We start from the raw sequence: 11,008 nt of genomic DNA, 5'->3' as shown, positions 1-11,008 counted from the left end.
TCTTTCGGGCTTCGTAGGGCTACAGCATGGCGGACACCGGTGTGTTGGAGACGCTTTTACAGCGGGTTGAGAAGGTGGACGACGGCGTGGACAGCCTGGCCGTGGCGACCAGCCTCGGGGTGGATCATCAGGTTATCGTCGGGGCCGTGAAGAGTCTCCAGGCTCTCGGTGACGTAAGTTTCACGAAGAAGCAGCGGAAGTTAGGCTGTCACAGTCAAATGCACGGTGACTGATGCAATAGGTTGAGCTGACAGCCGTGTTTGTTACCTGCTGTACAGGTAATCTCAGCCGAGTTGCGCTCCTCCAAGCACTGGGAGCTGACCGAGGAGGGCACCGAGATCGCCGAGCAGGGCAGCCATGAATCCCGGGTCTTTAGCTGTATCCCCCTGGAGGGCCTGGCTCAGAGCGAGCTCATGGTTAGTGTTTGAAATAGTTAATTATTATCAGAATAACAAAGAATCTAATGCATTAGGTACCTGACGGAGGTAACTTGCTACACACTTAAGAGAAGCAAGGTTTTGATTCTTAAATATCCCTGAAAATCCACAATATTACGAACACAACATCCACTCGGCTGTTTATGTTCAGGTTTTACGTGTATGTATTTTATGTTTGTCAAACATCTGTATTGAATTTCCCAATGTCTGCATCTCTCATGTATTTCCAGCCTTTTTTGATGTTTCAGTTAAACTTTCTTAAACTCTGCTATTATTTCTGTGTAGAAACTGCCATTTGGGAAGATCGGCTTCAGCAAGGCCATGTCCAGCAAGTGGATAAGAGTGGACAAGGCCCACGAGGGTGGCCCCAGGATATTCAGGACTGTAGGTGTTCCATCATACCCGCCTTTTGTTGTTGCCTTTTCTGATTGAGGTCAGTTTTCTCTTTAAGGTGTGTTTTTGATCCCCAGGTGGAGAGCATAGACGACCAAGTCAGGGAGAAACTGCTTCTGGTGCAGAAAGGCAACATCACTCAGCTGGAAGAAAAAGAAAAGAATGAGCTGAAGAAGAGAAAACTGCTCTCTGAAGTGTAAGTCCTCTTGTTTAGTTAGTGGTGAATGTGTACCTTTTTCTGCCAGTAGGTGGCAGGAGACGATTAATTGATACTCAGAGGTTTCCCTGCTCATTCCAGCTTGCCTGGTATTACTGGATTCAAGTTTTCATCAAGCTCAGCAGTAATAAGAGATGAACATGCACAAAGTAGACAGACGTCTCTAGAGGTCTTCAAAAACATAGTTAAGTGCGTTGAATTTCATTCAGTATTGCAACAGGCAATATTTTCACTTCACATTTCTTTATGAAGTCTGCTGCTCATGGGGTTTCAGCCAAATCGCTGCAATGGTAGCTAGGAGTGTTAAACCATCAGATTTTATGTCACTTAGTGGTCTGAATCATGTTAGCTGATTTGTTTCATAGAGTTAGAAATTATTCTTACATACAGGCGGGAGGGACGGGCAAACACATGATATAAATGTTTTTAAATGGTCCCAAAAATATTTGCAGCTGCTGTTTCCAGTCATGGAAAGTGGAAAAAGGTCTTACAATTTCCAGAGTAAAAGCTTTAAAATGAGCTTTACTTAATCAGATTATGGTTGTACTGACACTCCTCTGCCTCAGCATGTTTGACCCTGTAAGTCTGGTTCATTTGATTAAATGTGATGGAAGAGGTGATCCCCGGTGTGATTCAGCTGCATTCAGCCTGAGTGGAAAATTCATCACTGTGTTAAATAACCGATGAATCCGTGAAGGCATGGAAGTGGATGGCGTGTCACTGTGCGCTAAAAACAACCACACTTGCGGTGTGTGTGTGTATTAGAGTGGCCGTGGTGGTGGGAAGGGTGATGTTTACATTTGAATGGAGAAGAGTGATGGAGTAAAATAAGTGGAACAAATAAAGATGTACTAAAGCGCACTCAGGTCCAGGATGCAAAGTAACCTCGTGTGTGTGTGTGTTTGGAATATGGCTTTAGTTCAGATAATATAATATTAAATAATGATATTTTTAGGTAAAGCCTTTTATCCTTTTATTATTACAGCTGCATATGATCTGCTCCCCTAAAAGCTCTATAAATCTTTTGTACAGGTCTGAAATGATTCTTGTGTCTTAACAGTTTACATTTGCATTCTCAGCTGTGGCTCCGATGCTTTGGAATAACCTTCCCCTCCATATTAGACAAGCGTCATCAGTGTAGGTCTTTAAATCCAGATTGAAAACCTATTTTTATTCCCTGGCTTTTAACTGTGTAGGAAACTGACACCTTTCTTATTAATTTTATTGTATTTTTAATTTGCTAGTTGTTTTGATCTGTGTTGTTCAGCACTTTGGTCTGCCTGGTGTTTTTTTTTTTTTTTTTTTTAAAGTGCTATACAAATAAACCGCCTGCCTGCATCAGCACCACTCCAATAAGCCCACAGGTGCCTAAAAGCAGCACAAATTAAGTTTAACAACCAGCTTAACTTCATTTAAACTGATGATTGAAATGACACTCTTGTCCATAAATGTTGCATCCTCTCTGAGCAGCAGCAGAGCCCCTGCTTAAGAATAATGGATGTGAGGAAACAGCTGTGAGGAGCGCTAGAAAAAGTAATAATGATTTGTTGAATCTGCCTAGTTGGTTTTCCCATGTTTACCTAAGTGTAGAACTAGAGCTCCTGATTGGTTTGTGAAGTCACATGGGGAGTTTGAATAAGAAAGTTGTGTTGCTAAATTCTGCAAAGAAAGATATCTGTCTCCATCCTGCTGTTTTAATGTCTGATGTTCTGCCTGGTGTTAGATCACTTAAATGAACTCAGAGGTGCGTATTCTTCCAAAATCTTCTTATTCACAAAGAATATTGCTCATGAACTGTACGCCAGACAACAAAAGCACAACTAAGTATCCATCTCCTTAGAGACCCTGCTATCCTGTCAGCAAAATATTTTGCTTTTATTCATGTTTACGTTTGATGGTTAAATAATCCTCCCAATGTGAGACAGATTTAACCATCACATTGTGATGTGGCAGCGTGGCAGGTTTGTCACAAAGGTTCTTGTATTAACCTCACAGGATCTCTGCTAATTAGCTTCACATCAGAGTTTCTGTAGTTTAGGGAAGTGATCATGTCGTGGGTTACGACATGTTTCTGTGAGAACATATATGTGGCTATATAGCTGTCTTTCCTCCTCTGACTGGTTATTCAAAGCAGACCCTGACGTCATCTCCTGGGCCAAAGCTGGTCCACAGATGGGTGGATATTTGTGTTGTCTCCATGTAGAATGGAAGTCTGTTTAAAAAGTGAGAAATCTGGATCATTATTGCAAGAAAGGAGCTAAACACATGTTTGTTTTTCTGAACACCATCACAACTAATCTGTGTGGTACATAATGGATTTGTTACTGTGCTACACTAGCTCAGTAGGAAAAGAAATGGGCTTGAAAGTGTGAGGTCACAAGTTCAAATCCATGCAGAGGTGTACTTTCTTTCTTGCTATTAAGAATGTTCTGCTTTATTTTATTCTAATCAATAAATTCATGCAAGAAGTACCTAAAATCCTTTATTTTGAAATGATTTTTCTGTTATGAAAGTATGAATCAAAATAAAAATAACTGCATGTTTTTACGGTCTTTAGATTGTCAACAGCAGTACCTTTCTGCGTACTGAGGTCATTCTAATTTGTGTTCAGGACTGTGAAGTCTTACTGGATCACTAAGGGCAACTCCTTCAGCACCACCATCAGCAAACAGGAGACGGAGCTCACCCCTGAGATGATTGCCAGGTATGTAGAGATGCACTCTCCTCAGAGTTTCAGTAGCTCATCAGGTAAAGCGTGCGCACAGAGTCCTCACTGCAGAGGCCTGGGTTCAATTCCAACCCAGGCCCGCCCTCCTCTGGCAGTCAGTGTCAGCCTGCAGGGTCCTGAGTGAGGACAGAGAAAAAATCTGCCCATAAAAGGGGACAAGTCCAAAGATGTGGACTCAGTCCTAAAGGCAGGGCAGGACAGATGCTTTAGCTTTCATGCTGAAAGCATGAAAAGAGCGCTTGCACACTTTTGTTTTTTGCATGAAATCATATCATAGAGAGGATTTGGCTAAAAGCAGTATCCAGATGTTGCATTGCCCAAAATTCAAATTGATATTCTGCGTGCTGATTACGTGCACTGTAGATTCGCCCGCCTCAATCATCTCAGCCACAGATTAAAAATGGCGAAATAATTTGAGAGAAATGTTTTTGTGTTACCTTCCTGCATGTGGTGTGTTCCAGTGGCAACTGGAGAGAGAAGAAATTTAAGCCCTACAACTTTGAGGCCATGGGTGTTGCCCCAGACTGCGGTCACCTACACCCGCTGATGAAGGTGCGAACGCAGTTCCGGCAGATCTTCTTGGAGATGGGGTGAGCAGCTGTGAAACTGGGAGAAACGCACACATACGCATAATAAAACACCCAGTTAACCGTCAGTTTCTTGTAGTTTCACCGAGATGCCGACCAACAACTTCATAGAAAGCTCTTTCTGGAACTTTGACTCCCTCTTCCAGCCCCAGCAGCACCCAGCCAGAGACCAGCACGACACCTTCTTCCTGTCCGGTGAGCCCGAGGTCACCGAGTGGTGGAAATGAGCTGCGAGTTCAATCGAGAATGATTTCTGATCACCTTTCACTCGCTGTTTTTCAGACCCAGCGCACGCCCACGAGTTCCCACAGGACTACCTGGAGAGGGTGAAGAAGGTCCACTCTGAGGGAGGCTACGGTTCACAGGGGTGAGGCGTGATCACAAGCTCACTTAACAAGTAACAGTGTCGTTGCTGTCACTGCATCTCATTGCATTTTATCATCTGTCTTGTAGGTACAAGTATGACTGGAAGATAGAGGAGGCTCAGAAGAACATCCTCCGCACTCACACTACAGCAGTCAGCGCACGCATGCTGTATAAACTGGCACAGCAGGTGAGACTGTAGGGACGCTGCACTTCCCATATAAATCAGAGCTGTCTGGTGATTTGATTTCTTGGTAACACTTCATAATACAGCTCACGACTAAGAGTGTAATTCCCCTGTCAGTAAATGTAATTTCAACTAGAGATGGACCGATCCGATATTACGTATCGGTATCGGTCCGATACTGACCCAAATTACTGGATCGGATATCAGCGAGAAATAAAAAATGTAATCCGATCCATTAAATATCAAAAAAGCACCTCACAAAACTTGCTAAACAGCGTAACTCGGCTCATAACCATAGCACGTAGCAGCAGTGTGCATCAAGTGATAGAGCGGCTGTGTGTATTTGTAGCCTTGCTAGCAAACCAGCATTTCATCTCCGAGGACGTTTTCCCAGAGAGAAGTAAAGCAAGTGTGTAAGTTCATCTCTGAATGTCTGTAAAGCATTCCCACGTTAAGCTTAACAACCATACCTGGAGCGACTGCCTCTCTCTCTCTCTCTCTCCCTCTCCTGCTGCTACTTCAATCGTGAAACAGCTTAATGATCAGCTGATCGACTTTTCTGTTGTGAGTCCGTCTCTCTTCTTAGTTTTTGGCTCACTTCTCACCAGAAAGAGGAAACCAGCGGCTGAACAACAGCAGCACGTTTAAGCTTGATCAGCTGTTGTTAGAATTTATTTAATATTACTTTCTACACCAGGATCTTTTTCTACGTAGCTAACTGTGCAGGGGCGGATCTAGCAAAGTTTAGCCAGGGGGGCCGATAGGGCATGAACAGGGAAAAGGGGGCACAAAGACATACTTTTCTTTCTTATTCTCATTTAAAATGTGTAGCTTTTAATAAATAATTATCTGACTCTTACACCCAAAGTTTTAATCTGATGTAAAATATATAGAAGTCCATTACTGTATATAGTAACTGTTAAGTCTAATATACCCTAGTAAGCTATACTACTTTTTCCTTTGGGAAGATACCATCTGTGCAGTTCTGTTGAAGAAAGATGTTGAATCTATTTAATTATTCTTGAAAAATTATTTATTTCTGTGCATTTTCCCCCTGCATCAAATTAAATTTGATTACATCGATTAAGTATCATGAGGTGGGGGGTGGTTCCCTATTTTTTTTTTTTTTTTTTTTTTTTTTTTTGCAACCCTATTAGTTAGGTTGCTTAAAATTTCTTCTAAGTACTCTTTAAAATACCAGATTAGGGAGGATGGTGCAGGTTTAAGTTTATTAGATTGATCAGTGTTGCTGAACTATGAAATATTTTGGACGCAGTGTATTTTTTACATACAGGTGTAACAGAATAGCTTTAGTGTTGTTATTTATTTAAACTTGAGTATGAACTTATACAAAATGCAGCAAGATATTTAAAAAAAAAAGTTTTATTGATTAAAAAACACACTATATCGGATTCATATCGGTATCGGCAGATATCCAAATTTATGATCTCGGTATCGGTATCGGACATAAAAAAGTGGTATCGTGCCATCTCTAATTTCAACATAATGTTTGTTTTCTGAAGTAAAACAGAGTATGTTTTAGACAACAAGAGCACAGCGTGTCATGTTTCGGCTGTGTGCAGGCAGGAGAAGGACCCAAACGCAAGACTCACGACAATGAAATTAAACTCAAAAAGCTGCTTTATTGCAGGACGGCATGAAAAACTAAACTGGGACATGGGTAAACTAAAACGCGAGGAAACACAGCCATGAGGGAGACTACCACACTGACAAAGAGAAACACAGGGCTTAAATACACAGAGGGATAACGAGGGAATGAGACACAGAAGGAGAGCACAGCTGGGAGTAATCAGGCTGGACGAGACAAGGGAAGCAAAACTAGATACACTCACATGAGACGTGGACCTTCAAAGTAAAACAGGAAACACACTGACTGAACTCAAAACATGTAAACTTAACAGCAACTGAGACAGAACATAGGGAGCAGAAACATGGGACAGAAAGGCAAGGTAGACACAACATGAACATAACGACGCCCACAGGAAAAGAGCAAAACAGACCACCAAAGCACAGGACTTCTTTCAAAAATAAAATGGGAAACAATGAAACACTGACATGACTACATGGACTTGACAACATAAGAAACAGACATGAAACACATGAAGAATAAAGGAGACTTAACACAAGGGTTGAAAACACAAGGGGAATATAATAAGCAAATGAACATAGAAAACTAATGAGCTTAAACATGCACTATAAACATTAAAATGAACTAAAACTCAAAACGCTGGGTCATAAGACCCAGGATCGTGACACAGCGTTTGTCATTACCATGTCTTAAGACCTGCCCTTTAAGCACCCATTGACTTTTTGGACAGTGAACTGGAAACTTGACTGAGAGCCAGGCCTTACGCCTGACCTCACTAATGCTCCTGTGTCTGAATGTGAGTAATTCCCTCCATAGAAGAGCAGCAGCAGCAGATGGTTTTAGGTGTGGGTTCACATTGTTTTGACGTCGTATGTGTCCAGTCAATAACTCTAAAACTCTTCTCCCCTTCCTTTTCTCCTCACACTGACAACCAGGAGAAGTTCACCCCCGTCAAGTATTTCTCCATCGACCGCGTGTTTAGGAACGAGACCCTCGATGCCACCCATCTAGCCGAGTTCCACCAGATAGAGGGCGTAGTAGCCGACTATGGACTGACTCTGGGAGACCTCATGGGTGTTCTGCATCAGTTCTTCACCAAACTAGGTGAGGACTGATAGAGGACACTGGACTTGAAAGACCAAAGTTTGGAAGGGACAAATGTGCTGATAGCTGTTTATAGAAAGCCTCTTAATACTCAGACAGTTACAATATCCTATTCTTTTACCAAACGCCTTTTTTTTTTTTTTTTTTAGGAATTACCAAACTACGCTTCAAGCCTGCCTACAACCCCTACACAGAGCCCAGCATGGAAGTGTTCAGCTACCATGAAGGTACAGTGCAACTCTGTTTTTATGTAGCGCTATTAGTCTAACTTACACACAACAGTAACTGAGCTTTAAGAAAGACAAAAGAACGTCCTAGTAGTCTCTTTTATAGACATTTCTGATGGTGTATATTAGGGGTGTCAAACATAAGACCCGGGGACCAGAATTGGCCTGTCAAAGACTCCAATCTGGCCCACTGGGAGGCTTTGGAAAATGTGGAGGACATAAATTTTAGACGTTTAACTGTAAGTTTTATAGCTTTCACCAATGATAGAGACCTCCCCAGGGGTGGCTGTAGCTCAGGAGGTAGAGCAGGTCACCTACTGATCGGAAGGTTGGTGGTTCGATCCTTGGCTCCTCCAGTCTGCATGTCAAGTATCCTTGGGCAAGATACTAACCCCAAGTTGCTCTCCGATGCGTCCATCGGAGTATGAATGTGTGTGAATGTAGTTAGATAGCACTAAGTATAGATAAAGTGCTTGTGAGAATGGGTGTGATTGGGTGAATGTGGCATGTTGTATAGAGCGCTTTGAGTACTCCGAGAGAGTAGAAAAGCGCTATATAAGAATCAGTCCATTTACCATTTCCCCCATGGTCATTCATGTGACACATCGCAATCAGTAATCGTCTAGACTGAGACGTAGTGTTGAAATTGTCCTTGTTGGTGGGCTGTACACAGTGAAAAATGAGTTTGACATCCCTGTTTTTTGTCATTTCTTTCCATGTGTACAGGATTACAAAAGTGGGTGGAAGTGGGAAACTCAGGAGTGTTCAGACCAGAGATGCTGCTTCCCATGGGCCTCCCTGAGGATGTGTCTGTAATTGCCTGGGGCCTGTCTCTGGAAAGGTGAGCATGCATGAAAAGCAATACGAGGTAATTAGCTACAAGGAAAACTGAGAGGTCAGCCACGCTAAACACAGCATGAGTCTAAAAGGGAAGGACGTCAGTACGTATCTCCCAAACTATAGTAGATGTTCCATGTAGGGATTAAAGGTGTGTGATTAAGTCTGTGTGTACTCATAATCACTCCTTGTCTACGCACTGCACTGACCCACATTGAAGAAATGTAGGTTTGTTTCCTGTGGAGGATTACTCCTGCTTGTACGTGAGTTTCATTTCTATTATCCTGTGAAATTATTTGAGGTCAGACTGTGAGTCTCTGACTTTCTCTTTGCTCACTCCCGCTTTTGTAAAGTGAAGTCGTCCCAAATGAGTCGCTCGCTGGTCGCGCCGTCGCACACTGTATTCAGCTTGCTGTTTGAATCGAGCGCTAATTGAGTCTTAACTACGACCAAATGTCACAGCTAATAACCGTGGAGTGAGTGAGCTGGGTAATGTTCCATAATCCCGGGCGAGTAATCCTTTACTACTCTGACCTCTGTTGTTTTCGCTCTCGTCTGTTAGACACAACATAATCGCGTCTCCCAACAGAACAACCGCTCACGCGGGCTTCTCCTCTGTCTCGCAGGCCCACCATGATTAAATACGGCATCAACAACATCAGAGAGCTGGTGGGACACAAGGTGAACCTACAGATGGTCTACGACAGCCCTATATGCCGCTTGGACTCCTGAGTACCGCCCAGCTGTTGTTATCAATGTTATTATTCATTTGGATGGACCCTTTCCTTTTTATCTTTACTGCGTAACACCTCATACCCATGTCTCTCCTCAAAGCCGCACCACTGCTGTCCCCTTTATCAAAGCTCGGCCAGTAAAAGCAGTTGGCCTGAAAGCGCCTGTAGCACTAAAAGGGACGGGGCTTTTTTTCACCACAGCCTTCAGACAGATCTGATTTCAAAGGGCTTTAACACAAAAGAGCAGCATTTTTTTTATGAACTCCACACTGCAGCTGGGTGAATGAGGATGAGCCTTGAATTTGTTACAAACTGCCTTTTTTACCACCTTGACCCTGATCTACTATATTCAATCGTCTTGTACAGGAAAAATAAAACTACAACTTTTGGAAGTCAAAATAAAAGCTTTTTCCAGGTATCAGTGCAGTCTGGCTTGTAATTCTTCAAATGAGTGTGTTTTTACTTGTATGCATGTATGAGAAACATACACTGTAAAGGTAATCCTCCCACACATTTCTAAAAGCATGCAGCTTTTCAGTGAGATGCTGATCAGCAGCAGGACGACTGAGTGACGTCTGCGTCTTTACCAGAGAAACAACAAAGTTAAAAAGATATTAAAATAAAACAGATCAGGTCGTATCCCAAAAGGTTGATTCTGATCATCTGGACGAAGCGTTTTCAGTGGGAGAAACATTTCATCACTCATCCAAGTGTCTTCTTCAGTCTCAGCTGACTCCAGGTTTCCCCAATCTTATAAACAGTACATTTGCACAAGCCCACTGAATGAACAATGGGCTGTGAGGTCAGTTCTTTGGTCATTAATATGCAAATTGCCATGATCATTGATCAAAGACCATGAGTACAATTCAGAGAGAGATGGGGAATGGCTGCAAACACCGCGTTTCCGTGGCTTTTAAACCCCAAAACACGCTGCGCTAAAAATCAGTCGACCCCAAGGATCAGGTCCCCCGACACAAACAGATTAACAAAGTGTACGCTGTTAAGTGCCAGGAGGATTGCCATGATTTATACATCAGGGAAACCAAACAACCTCTGGCAAAGCGGATGGCACAACACAGAAGAGCTACCTCGTCAGGCCAGGACTCAGCAGTCTATTTACACCTACAGGCCAGTGGACACTCTTTCAATGATGAGGATGTACACATCGTGGACAGGAGTAACGCTGGTTTGAGCGCGGAGTCAAGGAGGCCATTTACGTGAAAAGGGAAAGACCATCTCTGAATCGAGGAGGGGGCCTAAGGGTACATCTTTAACCATCTTACAATGTTGTGATTGCAGCCATTCCCCAACTCTCTGTGAACAGTGACCGTTGATCAGTGATCAATGATCTTTGATCAGTGTTGAAGACTAAAGAAATCAGTCATGGTTGAAAACACTACATCCAGATGATGGATGTATGGATGACTGAGCATGCATCAAGACAGATCAGGTTGTAAAACTCTAAATTTCAGTGTCACATAACAGTCCTGATAGCTCTTATGCTGAATAGCGAGCTTTCTGCTCATGCTAATGTTGGTTAGCAAAAGCTCACATTTGAAACTGAACTGTACCGCGACCATCAAAG

At 42.8% G+C, this 11,008-nt stretch overlaps 1 protein-coding gene across 1 annotated transcript; it reads left to right on the top strand.

Annotated features, from left to right (window-relative positions):
* farsa (phenylalanyl-tRNA synthetase subunit alpha) lies at nt 1-9,841 on the top strand. The gene is made up of 13 exons (XM_006805051.3): nt 1-173; nt 279-416; nt 723-821; nt 908-1,026; nt 3,659-3,751; nt 4,237-4,365; nt 4,442-4,557; nt 4,645-4,729; nt 4,816-4,915; nt 7,457-7,625; nt 7,775-7,852; nt 8,579-8,693; nt 9,316-9,841. Exons 1-13 carry the CDS (start codon nt 27-29, stop codon nt 9,419-9,421), a joined length of 1,494 nt encoding a protein of 497 aa, XP_006805114.2. The 5' UTR covers nt 1-26; the 3' UTR covers nt 9,422-9,841.
* The last annotated feature ends 1,167 nt before the right edge of the window (nt 9,842-11,008 follow it).

Source organism: Neolamprologus brichardi, chromosome 4 (genome assembly GCF_056152115.1).
Source record: "Neolamprologus brichardi isolate AB-2024 chromosome 4, ASM5615211v1, whole genome shotgun sequence".
Lineage (NCBI taxonomy): Eukaryota > Metazoa > Chordata > Actinopteri > Cichliformes > Cichlidae > Neolamprologus > Neolamprologus brichardi.
The sequence above is the reverse complement of the archived record's forward strand: the minus strand, read 5'-3'. Positions and strand labels throughout refer to the sequence as shown.

Bases quoted from the DNA above. Each gene is read 5' to 3' on its own strand.
- farsa (XM_006805051.3), top strand. From the start codon at position 27: ATGGCGGACACCGGTGTGTTGGAGACGCTTTTACAGCGGGTTGAGAAG. The intron at 417-722 runs GTTAGTGTTTGA...ATTTCTGTGTAG, and splicing joins TGGCTCAGAGCGAGCTCATG to AAACTGCCATTTGGGAAGAT. The intron at 4,558-4,644 runs GTGAGCCCGAGG...GCTGTTTTTCAG, and splicing joins CGACACCTTCTTCCTGTCCG to ACCCAGCGCACGCCCACGAG.